Source organism: Phytophthora infestans, genomic scaffold (genome assembly GCF_000142945.1).
Source record: "Phytophthora infestans T30-4 supercont1.2 genomic scaffold, whole genome shotgun sequence".
Lineage (NCBI taxonomy): Eukaryota > Oomycota > Peronosporomycetes > Peronosporales > Peronosporaceae > Phytophthora > Phytophthora infestans.
This window is the reverse complement of record NW_003303757.1, coordinates 5,626,372-5,644,961: the sequence shown is the minus strand read 5'-3', so window position 1 is coordinate 5,644,961 and position 18,590 is coordinate 5,626,372. Positions and strand designations below refer to the sequence as shown.

Genomic DNA, 18,590 nt, shown 5'->3' with positions numbered 1-18,590 from the left:
TTATGGTGTGGCGCACATGTCGTTGCATTGCATAGTGAGCCTAATACAAAGTCAGTCCCAAATTTTCTCGAGGCGTTGACCGCACGCCGCCTGTAGGTGAGGGGAAGAGGGAGAGCATACTCAGCGCTGGCCCAGGATGGATCTGTTCGCTCGCGCACGCAGCGTCATCGACCACCGCGGAGCATCCGCTGCGACGCGGCGTCAAAGTGTTGAGCAGGACGCGCGTAACACACAGGACGATCAAGAGCAGGACCAGGATCGCGTTTTGGGTGGTCCGCAGGCCAAAGTACGCGCTCTTTTGGACGAAATGCTGGCTAGTGCTTCTTGGGGAGAAAAGGAACACGAGGGAGAAGAGCGTCGCCTGTTAAATGAGCTGCAGACCTGCGTACTGGACGCCGAGAGTCGCCAAGCGCTGGAGCAACTGCCCAAACGCATGTGCGCCTACGAATTCAAGCCTGGAGATATCGCATGGAACTGCAAAGTGTGCCAGGTTAGGACAATATCTTGCAGGAGTAAGTCGATACCTTGAGGGCTGACCAGGATGAATATGTTGTTGTTAGGTGGATGAGACGTGCGTGATGTGCAACGACTGCTTTATATCCAGCGACCACGAGGACCACGAGGTTTTCTTCTATTACACACATAGTGGGGGCTGCTGCGACTGTGGAGACACTGAAGCCTGGGCGCCCGAAGGATTTTGTACACGACACAAGGTGAGCGAGCTCATAGGAGTTTAAGGAGATACCGAGATGACTGACGTTTCTGTATACTGTAGGGAGCACAAGACGCTGATCCTCTGAGCTTCTTACCGCCAGATCTGCTGGCAAATTCTCGGGAATCTATCGGTGAAGTGATGAAATTGGCGCTGGATTCTGTCAAAGAGGCCAGGTTCGGCTCCGTGATTAATGAAGATGATCTCGAGGTCATGCGCGACAAACTGGGGAGCGAGGCGCCTGATAGACGCTTTTCGGTTATTGTGCACTACAACGAGCTGCAGACGTCCCAGGAGTTCGCCACGGCGCTGAATAAAGCCCACCCTGCCATTGCTGTACGTCACTTACATACTGGGTGCTGGTTGAACTGGGAAGTCTGATGGATTTACTGTTTGTGTGTGCGTGCTTGCAGTATCAAATGCTCAAGATCGTCGGTGAGACGTCGTCGCAGAAGCAGAGCACAGTGCGTGCAAAGGCTTCTCGCGAAGATGTTCTAGAGCTTGCGGCTTCATTGCACAAGCACGGCATTGTGACTTCTATTGTATCATGCGACTACAAAGCAAGAGTGCCGCTCATCAACTCGCTGCTGCAGTGGCTTGCTTCGCTTGCAAACCTTTCTGATGGTCTTTGTCGACTTATTTGTGAAAAGGTACGGCTCTAAAAATTAATTTTCTCATGCTATATAACTCGAAAAAATCTAACGCACAGATTCTTTGGACCCCGCAGATGTGTGCTGTAGACAGTTTAAAGCACACCGAGAGCAGTATGGAAGTGGACGAAGCAGACGATTACCCGATGCTTCGAGCTGTTATTATGGCCGACTCGTTCCTGCCTAAAACCGAGAGCGACGCTCTTCACAGCCTACTGATGGCTCTCCTGGCCGACCCTCTGTTCAAACAAGCGTTCGCCATCTCATTTACGTCGTCGTACCGCCAGTTGTATCGAGAATTCGCAGCGGGAGTGGGCAGCTCGACCTCGACGATATTAGCATTCAGCGTGCAATTTTTCAACCGAGCGACTTTTGTGAAAAAGCTGGTGGCCGAGTACGATCTGCTGGAAGTGCTGGTTAACTCGGTACTTGAAACTCTGCGCAAGAAACCTAGAACAGACTTTATCGATATTGCGTTCGAGGACACTTGGAATAGCATGATACATGTGTTGCATCCAGACCACAACCGAGAGCTCGATGTGTGGGATGTATTTGCGATGGAGATCCAGCGCTCGCAAGGCTCTACGTTACGAGATGTCAATGTGAGCGCGCTGGTCTTGGAAGCTGAACGTGCAGGTTACCGTATCAGGCATCAGAGGAAGATGTCGCCATTTCTTAGCTTACCGCCGGAAACTGAACTTACGGGACGGTTCGAGCTAGATGTCACGTCACCAGTGTTCGTGTACCGCCGCTACATGTCCGGCTTGCTGGATCTGCGCTATGTTTTGCAGATTGAAGGGATCTCAGAGAGCTTTGTGCTGGAGAAAGGAGGCTCTCGCTTGGCTCGATTTCTGCTGTATCTAGCTTACATCCAAAGCGCGTGCTCGGAAGCTCGACGATTCGGAGATCACGTGGAAATGGAGTCACGTGGGTGGGTTGTGACGGTGGAATTTGTATCGACGACGTCGGATGTGTCTTCGTGGGTTGTCTCGAACGCCTTCAAGACTGCTGGAGGACCCGAAGCAACGCGCTCCCCGGAGGCATCGCGGCGTCTAATTGCAAAGTTAGCAAAACCCATATTAGAGGCGTATCTCTTCTGGTTAGCATCAAGTGGCAAGTACTTCCCTCCCCCGGACTACCAGGTTGGTGATACGCTCCGTGCCGACCAGATCGAGACTGCAGTGTCGTGTCATTTCCCCCTTCAACGCACATTCTCGCAGCTGATTCGTGCGTTAAGTGACTCTGCATATGGCCTGGATATTTTCTTGTCGATGGTTCAAAGCCGAGTGCTAGAGGACGATGAATCGGTGTGGGTTCACGACTCTGACAGTGCGATTGGGTTCTGGCATCGCGTGCATCTTATTGAGCCTGTTCTCCAAGCTATTGTATGGGACGCTCAAGTGCATTCTGGCTTGTGGGTACGCAACGGCATGTCGGTGATTAATCACAGTATGAACTATGGTGAACCACCTTTTTGTGCGCGATTTCGCGATCTGGATTTGCTGTTGCTGCAGTTTAGCTTTCAAATCTTGGGTGTTGATTGGGTGATGGCGTCAATCATGCAGCGGTTTGACGTCGAGGAGTGGTATGAAGCAGCACAGAGCGCTGATGCGAAGGAGGCAGAGCTGATGGTGACCGAGTGTCTGGCACTGTTGTCCCAGCTCGCGTCGGAGCTACCTCCTAAGGTCATAGATGGCGACGCGATGCGCAGTTTGATCCCGTATCTGCGTCGAGAAATCGTCCAGCGTCTGTGTGTCGGTCCCTGCGCTCACAGCGACTTGTCCAAGATCGCAAACGAGTTTTTCGCCAGTCGCGAGAACCTGTTCCCTGCCAGCTTCTCAGGAGGTCCCGTGCTCGATCAGATCTTAAAGGAGGTGTGTGTGGAGGCAGGCTTCTCGGCGTCGTCCGGATCAGGAGACTCGTCTGCACCGGGTGGAGGCAAATTCCAGTACCGGTTGAAGCCGGAGCTGTATGCGGAGTATAACCCGACATTTGTGCATTTGACGCGCAAGCAACATGAGTCAGCTCATGAAAATTGGTTCCAGCACCGTCTTCGTTCGTCCAAGAAGCGAGAGCAAGAGCAAGCAGACGGCAGTCCGAACAACACTCACTCGACTTGGCTTGATTATCCGATGGTGAACATGTTTTTGCCGTGTCCACTAGGCTTCCGGTTGTCCCGTATTTCGATTCTGCACGACGACGTGCGGAGATTGGTATATGAGTCGCTGTGGCGTGCCACGACTGATGCCCATAGTAGCCTCAGTGTTCTCTCGCGAGCTGTGCACTTGTTCACATTGCAGCTGTATGTTGTGGAAGACGTACGGTATTTCCAGACGATGATTCCTGCCTCAGACGCGGAGAACTTTGAACGTGAGCGCGCTTCCCGGATAGCTGATAGCTTCATTGAGTGGATTCCTCAAGAACAGCCGAGCTTGTTCTCTAGTGCGGAGCCACGCTGCGCGATATTGAATTTACTACTGAAGCTGAACCCTTGGTCCAGTCATGGCGGTAGTGCAAGCATGACGAAGTTGGACGGCGATCAGAAGCACGAAATTGGGCGAGGGATTGATTGGCTACTGCATCGACTGTCGCGCATTAGTCCTGAATGCCGAAGTGTTGTGGAACAACATCAAGTAACCGAACAAGAGTCGCGGGATGAAGCTGCACGCAAGTTGGCGCTGGCAGAAAGACGTAAAGAGGCACAGATGCGTGCGATGAGGCAAATGCAGCAGCGACAAGCAGCTTTTGCTGAGCAGATGAAGGCGATGGCAAACGAAGCTGACGCTGTCGGTGAAGAGGAAGTTGGTGTGGAGAGTGAACGCGACAAGCACGCACACAATGCAACTGATGCAGTCGGGGACGATAGTGATGTGGAAATGGATGACAACGAGTCTACGATGAGTGACGACGTACCCGCCGTGGAGTGCGCTATGTGTCACTCGGTAAACTCGGAGAACAGCTTTATGTGCTACGTGGGTTTTGCTCAATGCTCGCCTGTGCTGTCTCGACTAAATGGAGGCTCGCATGGGCAGTATCTGAGTACACCTATGGACGAGATGCACGTCGGTGAAGACATTCCTGTGCATGTACGTCTCTGTAGCCACTCGGTGCATCACAAGTGCTGGGAATCGTATCATACGTCGCAGTTTCAACGTGCAATTACTGGTGGACATCATCGCCACGCTTTGAACGCTGTTGATGTCACTAAGAAGGAGTTTTTGTGTCCGTTGTGCAAGTCAATCTCCAATGTATTGATCCCAACAGCAACCGATGAAGAGAGCAAGTTCCACCCAGCTATGAAGCGCAAAGTATCAGTCGATGGCAGTGGCGAAAGAGTTATGTCTACCGTAACGCAGTTAGAGATGGTTCGCTGGCTGGAACATGCTGTCGGAAGAAATACACAGACTCACACGGCGGATATGAATGGCTCAACTGATAGCAGCGAGGATGCAAGTGCGATGCTATTGGAACAGAAACCTGCTTCGATCTCGTCTGGTGATGACGATCCTGGTGACGCGGTGCAGCTGAACAAGTGGCTGGAGAACGGACTGGCTTCTCTGTGCATGGCGATTCACAAGGTGGCGTGCGGGGCGATGCAGAAGTCACAGCCAGAACGCTATACCACCTCAGGTTGCAACGCTCTGTTTCACACTTTGCTGTGCTCTTTCTTAGATACCCACAACACAGATCAGCTGCGAGAACACCTCTTCTTGGAAGCCATGCGCTTCCTCCCGTTGATGCTGAATCATGTCAACACACGTCTCCCTCCGAATGCCTCGGTGGCCCCGACGGATTTGTACGCGAGGATCCTGCACTTGTTATTCTACGGCGGCTCGGATGTTCTTCCGGATGGCACAGTGGTGCTGGAGAGTGAACACCCGAGTACACAGACACAAACACGGAAGCAGAGTCAGTGGGGGAAGGTGCGATGGCCGCAGAAGCCGTTGTTGCTTAATCACTTGGGAAGTGTGTTGATGAAGGGTCTGCTACTGGCGAAAAGCGAGGAAGATGCGGTGTTTATTGCTCGGCTTGTGGTGCTTGCACGTCTTGTACAGACGCTGTTGTGGTACTCGATCACACGTAAAGAAGAGTTTACGAATACGATGGCAGATGATCTCGCTTTCTCGGAGGAAAATGTGACGTTCTTTACGGCTTGCTTTACTGGCGAGAGCGGTGAAGATGGAGGTCACCGTGAGGACGCTGTGGGACGCCAGTTAGAGTTACTTCTGGGGACACTTATGAGGAAATGTGATGGCGCTTTCGAAGTGGAGTCGATTGCAGATAAACGCCAGCTTCTGAACGTCGTTGCGTGCGAAGTTGTTCCTCTTGCCAAGGTGGCCACATTTATGATTCAGTCGTTGACAGAACGAGCTCGTGTCGGGACTACAGCGGCTTTGAAACCAATATTTATTACGCAAGAAGACGTCGACGCTGTTGGCTTTGTGCGACTGAGTGCGTTGCAGCTCGATGATCAACAGGAGAACAGCAATTCAGAGCAGACTGCTCTCTCCAGACTTGTGTTTGGGTGGGTGCACCGCTTCAAGGCCGCATACGAAGAAATGAATGATCCACATGCAGTTCTCCAGCAATGGCTTACGAATGCTAACGTGGATCGCACCCCGAAGCTGATGCTACCGTCTGTGCTGAGGCGAGACCTTCACACGATGCACTCGACCATTTCGGTCTTCTCTTCGGGCGCTAATCGCACTCGATATCTCCGCTCGCTGCCTCGACCGTACGTTAAATTTTACTCGGAGCTAGCGAAGCGCAAGTGCCAGTCGTGTAACCAGTTCCCGGCACGTCCTGCTGTCTGTTTGCTATGTGGAATGCTACTCTGCGCCGCCAATACGTGTCCATCGATCCACTCGGACAAAGGCGGATATCCTGATGAAGCCAATCCAGGTGCGTGTACCGTTCATGCCAAGAAGTGTGGGCGAGGCAGCGGCATGTTCTTGTTGGTGCTCGAAGGTGCAGTGCTGCTTGTGTACTGGAAGCTGGCCGCGTATGTGGGGAGTCTCTATGTGGACGAGTATGGAGAGGAGTTCGGCGAACGCAACCGCGAGCTGAGCAAGGGCCGTCCACTTTACCTTAATGAGGAGAGACGTGAACGGCTACTGCGTCTGTGGCTACGTCACGAGATCCCCAATGAGGTCGTCAAGATCCAGAACAGCTCCGAGCGTGTCATCCGGAACAGCCACTACTAACCCCGCGATATGTAAAAGCAAAGAGAATTTCTACGCCCTACCGCTGGCGGTGTGAATAGCGAGCTCGGCCACTGTGTAGACACTGGTCGAAGACAATAAACGATAAACAATAAACGAGGCAATTGAACTTTGAAGTCTGAAGCACGTTGCATCCGGCGATTGTCACCACATGGTCCTGTCTACGGTTGTCAATGACACTGTACACGTGTTTATTGTGATTGGCCAAATATGCTGTTTGAACTTCAACCATTTGCACTTTCTGTGCTATCCGTGTTTTGATTGGTGAAAAGCTCCTGATTCGTACTTAGTGAAACGTCGGGTGGAGAGCGATGGATCGTGAGCTCCCCCACTCTCCGTTCAGACTCGAGGCTCGCAGCAAGGTCATCGTCAGTATGTTCGCTCGCACGCCCGTCAAGACCGTGGCCGCCGTCGCGCAGGCCACGCGCAGCATGTCTGCGTCCGCCAAGGTGTGGATCAACAAGGACACCAAGGTCATCTGCCAAGGCTTCACCGGCAAGCAGGTACCGTGACGCTAAAAGATCCTGTCGGACAAGTCATTATTTTGACACGTCTTTTTCGGTGGTTCCTCCAATTGCAGGGTACATTCCACTCGCAACAGGCTATTGAGTACGGCACCAACATGGTGGGCGGTGTGACCCCCAAGAAGGGTGGCTCCACGCACCTGGGTCTTCCCGTGTTCAACACTGTGGCTGAGGCCAAGAAGGAGACTGGTGCTGACGCTTCCGTCATCTATGTGCCGCCTCCGTTCTGTGCGGCTTCTATCATTGAGGCCATCGAGGCTAAGATTCCTCTCGTTGTGGCTATTACGGAGGGCATTCCGCAGCAGGACATGGTCAAGGTCAAGTGGCACTTGCGCAACCAGAGCACCACACGCCTTATTGGCCCCAACTGCCCCGGTATCATCAAGCCTGGCGAGTGCAAGATGGGCATTATGCCTGGATACATTCACCAGAAGGGTAAGATCGGCATTGTGTCGCGCTCCGGTACCCTGACGTACGAGGCTGTGGCTCAGACTACGGCTCTGGGCCTTGGTCAGTCCACCGTTATTGGTATTGGCGGTGACCCGTTCAACGGCACAAACTTCATTGACTGCCTGGAGCGCTTCACCAACGACCCGGAAACTGAAGGTATCATTATGGTGGGCGAGATCGGCGGATCTGCCGAGGAGGAGGCTGCAGAGTGGCTCATGGCCCACGGAGACCCCAACAAGCCCGTGGTGAGCTTCATTGCCGGCACGACGGCTCCTCCTGGACGTCGTATGGGCCACGCTGGCGCTATTGTGTCAGGCGGCAAGGGTACGGCTGCTGGTAAGTTCGCTGCGCTTGAGGCTGCTGGCGTTGCGGTGACGCGATCGCCTGCTCGTCTTGGCGTGACGCTGTACGAGGAGATGCAGAAGCGCGCTTAAATTGCCTGTGCGATAACGGAAGTAGACAGCGACGCACTGCAGCGACACAAAGAGGAGCAAGCGACGCATCCAGCCACTTGGTAGCTGGAAGAGATAGAACTATCCGTTTGCTGTTGCGTTGGCTGCGAAGCACCCGCTCCTACTTCGAATTAGTCACGTTAACTACAATCAAGAGCATGAAAAAAAACTCAACGATCAGCAGCATCGGATACTTTGTTCATAATGGCAGTAGCAGTTCGTCACAGCTGGACGTCTTGATACATCCATTTGTCGTTCTGGAGCTGCTGCGCTTTGCCCCGTAGCCCCGTGAGCGTCTCCTCCAGCAATACTGTCGTCAACAGTGACAACACACGTCAGCTACGATTCGTACCGTATTTGATGACGAGCGCAGGCTTACCCTTATTCAGACCCTGGATCGCTTCCTCTTTGTCCTTTCGCTTTTTCTCAATCAGCAGCAAGTCCTGCGAGACTAGCAAGGCACCGATATCAGAGCGCAATGGTTGACGTGCTCGATGATGACCTCACGTACTACTGGTGCTGCTTACTGGAAGCGACGCGCTAGACGCAGTCGCCGCACTCCATCGAGAATTCATCGACAGCTTTTTTCTGCTTTGTGTTTCTAACACTATTTTATGGACATCTCAATTTTTTCAACCGGATAAAGCTCACAGCCATTTATCCGGATTTGATAAGACGATGAGCAACTCCGTCGATGCTCTTCAGGAGCTCACGCCAGCAGACGTCACCACCGCTGATGCGCTCACTCTCGGCGACACGGAGTTTCCCCCGCCCCCACCTCGAACCAGTGTTACAACTGGCGCAAAGCGCAAGCGCGTAGTATTGTCCATTCATGACAAGCAGCAAGTTCTGCAGCGTCTCGAGAGCGGTGAGCAGCCAATTGCTATCGCGCGCGCCTTTGACATCAGTCGCCAGCAAGTATCAGACATCAAGAAGAACAAGGATCGGATTGTGGCCTTTTGCATCGACGCCAAGCACATGTCAACACTCAAGCGCAAGACACTCAAGGCCACGTCCGAGTACCATCCAGGAGTGGAGCAGGAACTTTATCGATGGCTCATCCGGCAGCGGAAACTGGGGCGCGTTGTCTCTGCAGAGTCTTTGGTCACTAAAACAACGGATCTCTTCATGCAGTACTCACCGGACGACTCTCACATTTCGCTCAAAGCCACTACGAATTGGCTCAGACACTTTAAGAAAGCGCACGGTATTAAAGCCTTGACGGAGGAAGAGTTGCAGCAGCTACCAGAGCAATTTGTGCCAGCTATGGACATGAATCGACCCGGAGATGTGGTCGCAGCATATTCCCAAGCGGAAGCCACTATCTCGACGAGCTCTGGAGGCTTGGGGACACTACCCGGACATTACTTCGCCTCGATCACTGCAGACCATAATACAACGATGAGTCACCAGGGTAACGTGCTTTCCACGATGACCTCGTCTGTGTCAGTATCGCCTACGCCAACGACTACAGTTGCCTTGGTACAGCTACCTACTTCGATGGATGTGAACGCGTACATGCACGCCATGAGCGCTAATGGAAATGACCAGGCTGCGAGTACCCCTGCCACCTCGCTGCAAGCTACCGTAAACACGGTGCAACAACTGAGTGCCCAACTTGCGAGTTTTGAGCGCGACATGGCGATCAAGCTGGACTATTTAGATGAACGGGTAGCCAAATTGTGCTATCTGGTGCTCCCTACACGACTGGGTTAACGCGATGTTTGGAGAAATCGATGCAAATAATACGTTACGTGTTGTTTACCTCGCCTACAAGAAGAGATCCCTACTGAACTTTGGCTGGGTCGTTGAGAGACTTGGCCATCGCTCTCTTCTGTGCCATTTGCTGCTCCTTGATCGAAAGCGATGGCGATGCTTCGTTTCCATAACTCCGGTTGTTGTTGCTGCTGCTTTTTGAGGATGCGACAGTAGATCGGGTCTGAGGCATGAAGCCTAACTCGTCCATCGGAAGGCCATACTCGCTCATCTTGAGCTGCATGGCGGTGGCAAGTTCTTGCTGTAGCTTGGCGACTTGAGCCATCTCGGCTTCCAGTTCACGGAGATCTTCAGCTTTGTTAGCCATGATATCTTCCAGTCTGCCTTTGACGCGATCGACGATAGCTGGATCAAGTTTGGCATGGAGGAGAACCTCGTTGAGCTCGGCATCTTTCTGCTCAAGTTGTAGTGTCAGCGCGCCCATCTTTTTCTCAAGCAGCAAGTTCTTCAGACCAGCTTTCTGCTGTACATCGTAGATGCTGCTGTGGAACTGAGTCGTGAGCTGCTCCAGCTCTCGTGATACTTGTGCTGCACGTTGCTGTAGCACTTCAAACTCCCACGAGAGCGTGGCGTATTCCTGCTCTAGCACCAACAATTGCGCCTTGGCCGTACGCAGCTCCACCTTCTCTTCCTGATACACGCAGATATTTTTTCGAAGCTTCTCCACGTCCAACAGAGCTCGCTTCAATGGCTCCGACATGCGTTTGTTCTCCTGAGAGATCTCAAACATGAGCTTTTCGTCTTGAGCTTCTTTCTTCTTCATCTCACTCACTTCTTCTTTGAGTGATTTTATCAAGTCGAGGTTGTTATGCGTGATATCGTTGTAGTAGTTCTTGATCTCTCCGAAAGCTTTCTCGTGCGCTGTCATGAGCTGTGCGATGTGTAGATTCTTGCGCTCTTCAATTCTCTGTGTGTCTTGTTTACGACGAACTTCCAGGTCGTCGCGGAAAGCTTTGCGTTTGCGCTCATACTTCTGCTGAAGCTCCTTAGCATGCCGTTCGAACTCTTGACGCAGAACTGTGATACGACGATCTTGCTCTTGTTTTATTGACTTGAGGTAGTCCTGATGCGACAGCTCGATCTCTTTCAAGTCGAATTTCAGCCGCCGCTTATCCGTCTTGAGCTCGCGTTCGTTACCGCGATAGTCATCTTGCGATATCTTCAAAGACTGCTCCATTTCTACAGTAGAGCCATTAGATAGACAAAAGCTTTGATTTCGATAACAATACTCACCCTTTTTGAGCTTGGTGATGTCATTCTGATGCTCGTATAGTAAATGCTTCACCCGCTGCTTGTAGACCTATCACAGCCAAGCAATAATAAGCAAAGCAGTTTTGACCACTCGATCGATTTAATAGTAGCGCACCTTGATCTCGACCTGATGCTTCTCCTCTAGATCTTGTCTCTCTCGCTCTTTATTACGCAGTTCAGCTTTCCTATCCTCAAAGTTTTTCTTCTCCACGATCCAAAAGTAGTTGATCTTCTCTCTCTGCTGCTGGAACTCATTGAACGACTGCTCCTCCTTTCGTGTGAGCTCCAGCAGAGCCTTCGCCTGCTTCACCAGCTCCAATCGCTCCGCCTCGTTCTCCCGTTCCACGTCATTTACTTCAGCTGCTCCTTTCTTGCTGGCACCTCCACCTTTCCCTTTCTTTTTTTCCTTCTTGCCTTTGCCCTTCTTCGGCCCCATACTACCTTGCTATCGGTCACTCGACTGTCAAGGCTTTTCGTAAAAAATGCGATCCTTCTTTTTACGCTCTGAGGTAAATATGCAAAGTGGACGTTTATTTCGGGCAGGTGGACGTCAGAGGACATAACTTCAACAAGGTAATTGACTCATTCCCCTCGAGTCTTCGTAGCTACGACGAAGAAGCGCTTAAAATTAAAGACAACGCGTCCATCGCTTTGCTTCGGATACGTCGCAGCGATCAGCTCGCGGTACCTGTGCTCGAACTCCGAGGCTGCAGTGGACGGATCACCCAGCGCCTCCATGAAGGGACGAAGCCCAGTAGAGCCCACGAAATCGGCGACTGGGTTGTCTCCCTCTAGCACTTGTGCATACACCGTCGCCCACATGTCCAGCTCTACGTCCTTGTCGACGCTCTTAAACAGCTCGTAGTAGAAGCCTGGATCACGTTCACATGTGACCCAACGCACATCAGCAACACTGTCCCAATGCCCCACTTGCTTCGCTGCTGCAGCGATCAGCTGGTGACTCGGTTGTAGACGTGTATCTGGGATCTGGAAAGCCAGAGTTCCTCTAGGCTTCAGGAGCGAAAGCAACCGAGGTAGGAGCTGTTTGTGGCGCTCCGAGCTCACCCAGTGGAGTGCAGCGTTGGAGAAAATGAGATCCACAAGCTTGTCAGGCTGGAAGCTTTCGAAGTCAGCCTCCACGTACGTGCACTGCTCGCTCTTCACACTGTCATTGGCTCTGTGCTCCTGCTGCGCACGCTCCAACATGGAAGCTGACGAGTCCACGAATGTTACGTGTGCCTTTGGCCACCGTTTACTGCAACCCACAGCATTTCGTCAATACTACAAAAAGAACAAGGCCAAAGTTCCTTGATGAGAGCACTTACAAGAAGGTAGGGGCCATATTCCCCGTGCCAGCACCCAGATCTATGATATTGACAACGTCATCGTCTTTCGAACTGGCTGATGGCAGCTCGGGGACGCGCTCCAGCAGTTCAAGCGCGGGGCGTAGTCGGACTCGCTCAAACCTTAGATACTTCAGTGGTTGCCACGTTTGAGCCGCACGCGCCATCGTCGCAGACAAAAAGAGTTTCGTCGACCTGGTCGGTCTCTTGGACGTGTGGGAATGATGTGTGCACCTCAAAGGAAAATGATCATCCACACAAAAATAAGAGAGTACGAACTTCGTACTCTCTTCAATACGAAGCAAGGTACTTCGCTGCGATGGTTCCATTACTTTTCTTTAAAGACGCGCTCTGCTTCAGTAAATACACAATTTCTACCAGCTTACTCGATCGTAAAACCGGTTACTTCCATTTGGATCACGAGGGATAACGCGATTCGCAAGTCCTTTATCGTGTCATACCGGGGCAAGTCGATGCTGCAATTAATACAAACACACATCAGTCAGCCGTACGAGTAACTAATAGAGATTGACACGAGGCTGACGTACCGATTGAAGCACGTGTGCGCTCGCGGATACAGACACTCGTCGGCACTGACGCACTGGATCGCGAACGGACAGATGCGTCCGTCATTCATAGTCAGCGCCTTGAAGCCTTGCACTGGCACGCGAGCCGAGCCAGTCGTGAACTGCAGCAAACGCGCCTTCTGCTCGTTCGAGAATTCACGTACGATATTCCAGAACCAGGCGATCGCTCGCTCGTCTCGCTCCCCCACATAAATAGTGTGAGTCTTCCAGTCCATCACGTCGATGTCGGGGATTCCACAAATCAAAAGTTCCAGCTCCTGATGGTCAAAGACCGAGATCAGCTCCTTGGGAATAATCGAGAATAGACCTTGCATCAGCGACCCAAGCTGCTGCGAGATGCTGGTTGCCACGATCCACTTAAAGCGCAGGGTAATATACTCCATCTTGTTGTCATCTGTGACGGGGATATTCGAGCCGTTTGGTACCAAGTCCACCACCTTCGATTTGTCCGACATTTGGTCAACATTCACCCTACATAACAACAAAACACACTGAGTATTGCACAAAATTAAACAAGAGATGAAATCGACGTACGTGAAGTCCAGAGCCAACGATTCGACGCCAGTGTTGTCTCTCAGCCACTTCAAGTTCTTGTACAAGTCGTCGTCCACGAATTCGAGGTCCGAAAACGTGATAGGAATCCCGAGAATATGTTTACACACTGGCAGCGCTAAGTGTGCGTCGATGAGAATACCTTCGAACAGAGCTCTTCCGATAAATCGACCGATCGCTTGGTAGTACTATGATAAAAAAGTAAGCAACACACCATCTACAAGAAAGACTTGCACAAGCGAGCAGCTTACCATCAGGTGGTCGACACTGGCTTCAGCAGATGCAGGGTTGATCATGAGGCCATCTCCGTTTCCGCATCTGTAGAACAGGCCAGTCGAGTCGTCGAAAACCTCCTTCGTCATCAGTGTAAACCACTCGCGTACAAGTCCACCAGCGTCCACACCTGGTTCGTTCGCGAACTTGATTCGCAGCGATTGATGAAGCTGATCTGGTGTCGCCCAAAGCAGCTGCTCGCACGAGTTGTGGAGCAGATTGTCCCGTTCAATTTCCAGCAGTAAGTGTCCGTATTCCCAGGGAACTTCCATCGCTGCTGTATGCTGGACAAACCACGCGTGTTTCTGCTGAAAAGGCAGCGATCCGACCTGTTGTAGTTCATCCTGGGAGATCTCCGAGCTGTCCGAGCCGCGCGTCGCCAGTGCTCCATCTGCTGTCTCAAGAGACAGTCTTCCCGTCGGGTTCTTGGGCGACACGACAATTTTAGACACGATTCCGACCGAGTTGACGCTCCCGTTCGAGATAATTGAGTCACGTAAGGACGTAGACGACTGGCTGCGTAGATTGTCGAGGTTGCGCAGACTTTTGAGCGCCTTGCGGTCCATATAGTGCTTCTTCCTGACCCAGATCAACTCTCCGTCGTCGTTGCGTTGACGAGACCATTCGTGTCGACGCCGTGCTGATTGTTGTCGTAGATTGAGCACACTGAGCTTCCGTTTGAAGAATTCCCTGTTAATTTTGGCCGTTGATGTGGACCTGATGGGCCGCGACGGGGTCGCTCTGTTGACTGCGCTGCGAGTGAGCGGGTTCTCCTTCTCCTCCATGTACAGAACGTACTTGGTACTGGACGAGGACGAGGACGGCGCGTTGCTATGCTCGCTGGCGGACTCGTCGACTGCTCTGGTTGTCTTCTCAATCAGCTTGAAGGAGCGGTCTGTACCACAGAGCATGCAGGTGTTGTGCGCGTCGTAGCTCTTGAAGGAGCAGACTTCGCACTCCCACAGATTGTTCATGTCTTGGTCGCTAGCGATCACGTCCTGTCGTAGCATAGTCTCGGGTAGTGCCTGTTGACGGAGGAAGTTGGCCTCCATCTTATGTTTAAAGAAAATGTTGTAGATAAGGCATGTGAGCATCATCGCGCCTATCACGAAGTAAAACATGAAGTTGTAGCTGTCCGAGGACTCTGCCAGGCGTCGGCTTTCATGCCCGACGAGTCGCTGCGCTTCGCTTCCTGTAATGCTCAGCAGCACTATTGTTGTCCTGGCCCCTGTATTAAACGTTACAGGGCCATCTCTCCGCCAGAACGCGCGCATACTTGGTCCTGAGCGGGGGAATCGAGGCTGTCGACTCACCACACTACGCCAAACACGCGACACGAACTCTGGACTGGTATTTCACGCGGAAGGCGACGGCGATTGCGGACACTGGGCCTGGTCGAGTCTTTCCCGTCACTGGAGCCGGTTTCCGACCTGCGCAATGGTCTCTTGTGCCGTAATGTTGCTCGAAGAGAAAAGTTGCGTGAACTCGGGCGTTGGTAATTTTTTAAATTTGACGAAAGATGGTGATATGAAAAGCTCGATTACTAACACATTATGGCGTTCCCTTGCACAGTACACCAACTTTCATCAGTTTTAGCCGTTACGTACCAACATTGCTCGGCGAATCATGAACCGGAGACCGGCGACGAGCTTCTCGCTGGGCGCGCTGGCCACGTCGGCAGCTCAAGTGCTGGCGCCCAACAGCTTGCAGTTCAATGAGCACGAGTTTCAACGGTAAATGTTGGTGTCCAGGTTATGAAGGGGGCTGCGAAACGAGGCTGATGCTGGACTCTCTACGTTGGTAGATCGCCCAAGGAGGCACAGGACGTAGCACGAGAAGCAGGAAAGCTAGTGAAGCCAGGTATTGATACGTCTCAGCTGCTGTGGAACAACGACCGCTAGTGGATTTTTAACTGATAGTAGCAAATGCAGGCGACTTAATCTTTATCACTACAAGCGGACTGGTTTACTCGGTGGGGAGATATTTAACCGAGAATGCCTACGATCATGTGGTGAGCTAAAAACGATGTTGATTTTGTTGGACAGCGATTTTTAATGCGTGAGGTGGGCGCTGTACATGTATAACAGGTGATTGTGCTGGATGAAAACACCGTGCTTCACGTGGGGATGCCATCTGTCAAGTTGATGCCGTTGGAGCGGCTGCTTTTACCTCAACGGCAGCCTGTGGTAATGCGCTTGAAAAAACAAAATTGTTTTATCTTCCCGTTTTCACCTACTGATGTATTTGTGACAGGTGCTGCGCGTCCCAATGTCGGAGTCGGAGCTGCAACTATTTCTTCGCAGCGCACGGCAGTTGATCGGATGCAACTATGATGTCGCGAGGTGAGTGCGGAAAGTCGAGCTTGGGCAACTCTATTAGTATCAACTTACTAACTCGAGTTTGATAATTGAGGGCGTACCAATTAATGTTGCGATTGGCTTTAAAGCGTGTGACCCGGTCTACACCGCTACCACGACTGCCCCTTGACGTCAAAAGCAACGCTTGGATCTGCAGCGATTCGATCATGTACGTATCAGTTACTGCAGCAAAATAAATCTTCTTTGCTGAATGAGTATGATATTTACTCGAAATGAATAGTGTGTTGCTAGCAGGCTGCTGCAAAGGATTCCGAGAGGCTTTGACCAAGGCGAGGCGGGAGACGGACCTAGGTGTGTGTTTGCTTTAAATACCGCCATTATTGGTTTTCTCATTCCTTGCTCCTGCATTTTGTAGACATCTTCACGATGGGCAGTGCGTCCATGACTGACTTCGAACGGATTCGGCGCATCGAGCCGGGCATTATTTCGCGTGTACCGTTGCCTGTTGTCAATTACACCCTCGCACCACATAAGCGCTCGTGGCGTGCATACGTTCCAGAGGTGGTGCAATTCGCACAAAGCGTCCAGGCCGGGACGTTGAAGTGGCCTCTGTTTGCGCCCGAGATATTCCCAAAGGTGCACGAGTTCGCTGCCAGTACCCCCCCGACGTCGTGGTCCATAAAGCGCAAGATCCAAGTACTGGGTTATGTGATGTTGTTCCTCCTAATGCTCCGACGTGGCCTAACTGTAAAGCGGGTGTTGCTGCGAGCTGTTGAAGTGCTTATGCTGCGGTATGTTGCGCAGCATGTTATGCTGCACCTACAGTCGTCCCCCGCTTTCGGCGCCGCAAGACTTTAGATCCCCTGTATTTGGACACAATAGATTGAGTGTTCACCCATTTTTGTCGAAAGTACACCTAGAATAATGGGCTCAGTCATTTCAACAAACGGACTATGGCTGCGGAGGCAGAAGCAGCGCAGGCTGCAGGTGCAATCCCCTCGGGTGGGTTGTGTCTGCTGGTGATCGACCAGCAGGTTGATTTTCATCCGGGTGGCTCACTCGCGATACCCACAGCCAATGAAGATGCGGCGCGTATCGCCGAATTTATTCACCGACACACGAGCAAGCTCCAGCAGCTCGTGCTGACTCTGGATTCGCACCAGCGCTACCATATTGCGCATGGGATCTTCTGGGAGAATGCAGAGGGCAAGTCGCCTGATCCATTTACGCTCATCACGGCTAAGGATGTCGCTGCCGATGTGTGGAGGCCGCGCGATCCAAGCTTGAAGCAGTACGTGTTGGCCTACACGACAGCGCTTGAGGCTAGCGGGAAGTTCACACTGTGCATCTGGCCCGAGCATTGCCTCATCGGATCACCTGGGCATAACATTGTACCGAATGTGCTTGCGGCGGCGATGGAATGGACCAAGACGTCACTCAAGCCAGTGCAGTACGTTATGAAGGGCAGCAACTCGTTCACGGAGCACTACTCGGCGCTCAAGGCCGAGTTCGAGCTGCCTTACGATCCCACGACAAGGTACAGTGTCCTCAAAATCTTTACAAAAAGAATTATGCGGATTGTTCGGAGCTTACATGTTGCTGTGGCTGCGTATACCGGTACTGTTGTTTTGCCTCTGTAGTTTGAATCAGACGCTGGTAGACAGTCTCAAGCTTGCCGACAAGGTGGTTGTCTGTGGCGAAGCCATCTCGCACTGTGTGAACTACACGGTGCGAGATTTGGTGGATGCGTGGCCCACGGAGCGGCTTCACGACTTGGTGATCCTGACTGACTGTGCGTCCCCCGTCCCGGGCTTTGAAGAGGCTGGCGAGGTACAGTACCATTAGCACTGTACCATTAGCGCCTTATTCTTGCGGCTATGTTGTCTCCGGCGCTGACTTACTGTACCATTAGCGCCTTATTCTTGCGGCTTTGTTGTCTCCGGCGCTGACTTCGACCATTGTTTATTTCCTCTGCGATGCAGGAGTTTCTGCGTGATATGGCTGCCAAGGGACTCACACTTACAATGTCGGACCAGTTCACCGCATAGATTCCGAGTTGCGGCTCAAGGGAAGTGAATTGGCCTGAACGCGTTGCGGCAGATCCTTGTGTCCTTCATTTCAATTTTTAGCAAGTGTACAGAGAAATCCTAACGTCAATGTTATCTGATATCGCTTGTCAAACTTAAATTTGCTTATCACGTCCGTTTCAGTCGGCATACGTGGCACAGGATCCCATCCTACACCTTTCAAACACGTTCGAAAAGAGCACATAAGCGCGCTTATACAGCTTCAACGACTGTTATTCTTACCACACCTTAGCATCAGGCTTCGGCTGTCACCCGAACGACGCATCCCATTAACTATATTTACTACTCCCACGATCATTGAAACGTACGAGACCAACACTGGAGTTTTGTGCCATTTGGCGTCCCATTGGCATGAAAGTGTATTTTGGTCAAAAAGGGCATCATCCTTCAGGG

General features: G+C 51.9%; 7 protein-coding genes across 7 annotated transcripts; 4 read left to right on the top strand and 3 right to left on the bottom strand.

Moving 5' to 3' along the window:
- Positions 1-136: 136 nt before the first annotated feature.
- PITG_02027 (uncharacterized protein) lies at positions 137-6,566 on the top strand (the record flags this gene model as incomplete). The annotated part of the gene is made up of 7 exons (XM_002908562.1): positions 137-490; positions 561-713; positions 776-1,048; positions 1,126-1,362; positions 1,440-4,645; positions 4,697-5,804; positions 5,859-6,566. 7 exons carry the CDS (start codon positions 137-139, stop codon positions 6,564-6,566), a joined length of 6,039 nt encoding a protein of 2,012 aa, XP_002908608.1.
- Positions 6,567-6,895: 329 nt separating this feature from the next.
- On the top strand, positions 6,896-7,992 carry PITG_02026 (succinyl-CoA ligase subunit alpha, mitochondrial precursor; the record flags this gene model as incomplete). Its single annotated transcript, XM_002908561.1, has 2 exons — positions 6,896-7,087; positions 7,165-7,992. The coding sequence occupies 2 exons, from the start codon at positions 6,896-6,898 to the stop codon at positions 7,990-7,992; spliced, it is 1,020 nt and encodes a 339-aa protein (XP_002908607.1).
- Positions 7,993-9,796: 1,804 nt separating this feature from the next.
- Positions 9,797-11,473, bottom strand: PITG_22689 (uncharacterized protein; the record flags this gene model as incomplete). The annotated part of the gene is made up of 3 exons (XM_002908560.1): positions 9,797-10,965; positions 11,020-11,086; positions 11,153-11,473. 3 exons carry the CDS (start codon positions 11,471-11,473, stop codon positions 9,797-9,799), a joined length of 1,557 nt encoding a protein of 518 aa, XP_002908606.1.
- A 146-nt stretch (positions 11,474-11,619) lies between these two features.
- PITG_22688 (trans-aconitate 2-methyltransferase, putative) lies at positions 11,620-12,547 on the bottom strand (the record flags this gene model as incomplete). The annotated part of the gene is made up of 2 exons (XM_002908559.1): positions 11,620-12,292; positions 12,363-12,547. 2 exons carry the CDS (start codon positions 12,545-12,547, stop codon positions 11,620-11,622), a joined length of 858 nt encoding a protein of 285 aa, XP_002908605.1.
- Positions 12,548-12,707: 160 nt separating this feature from the next.
- On the bottom strand, positions 12,708-15,207 carry PITG_22687 (HECT E3 ubiquitin ligase, putative; the record flags this gene model as incomplete). Its single annotated transcript, XM_002908558.1, has 4 exons — positions 12,708-12,856; positions 12,929-13,438; positions 13,502-13,707; positions 13,771-15,207. 4 exons carry the CDS (start codon positions 15,064-15,066, stop codon positions 12,763-12,765), a joined length of 2,106 nt encoding a protein of 701 aa, XP_002908604.1.
- A 192-nt stretch (positions 15,208-15,399) lies between these two features.
- Positions 15,400-16,968, top strand: PITG_02024 (uncharacterized protein; the record flags this gene model as incomplete). The annotated part of the gene is made up of 8 exons (XM_002908557.1): positions 15,400-15,525; positions 15,597-15,652; positions 15,724-15,803; positions 15,880-15,978; positions 16,046-16,134; positions 16,205-16,318; positions 16,391-16,461; positions 16,526-16,968. 8 exons carry the CDS (start codon positions 15,419-15,421, stop codon positions 16,966-16,968), a joined length of 1,059 nt encoding a protein of 352 aa, XP_002908603.1.
- Positions 16,969-17,063: 95 nt separating this feature from the next.
- PITG_02023 (uncharacterized protein) lies at positions 17,064-18,158 on the top strand (the record flags this gene model as incomplete). Its single annotated transcript, XM_002908556.1, has 3 exons — positions 17,064-17,647; positions 17,751-17,940; positions 18,093-18,158. 3 exons carry the CDS (start codon positions 17,064-17,066, stop codon positions 18,156-18,158), a joined length of 840 nt encoding a protein of 279 aa, XP_002908602.1.
- Between the last annotated feature and the right edge of the window lie 432 nt (positions 18,159-18,590).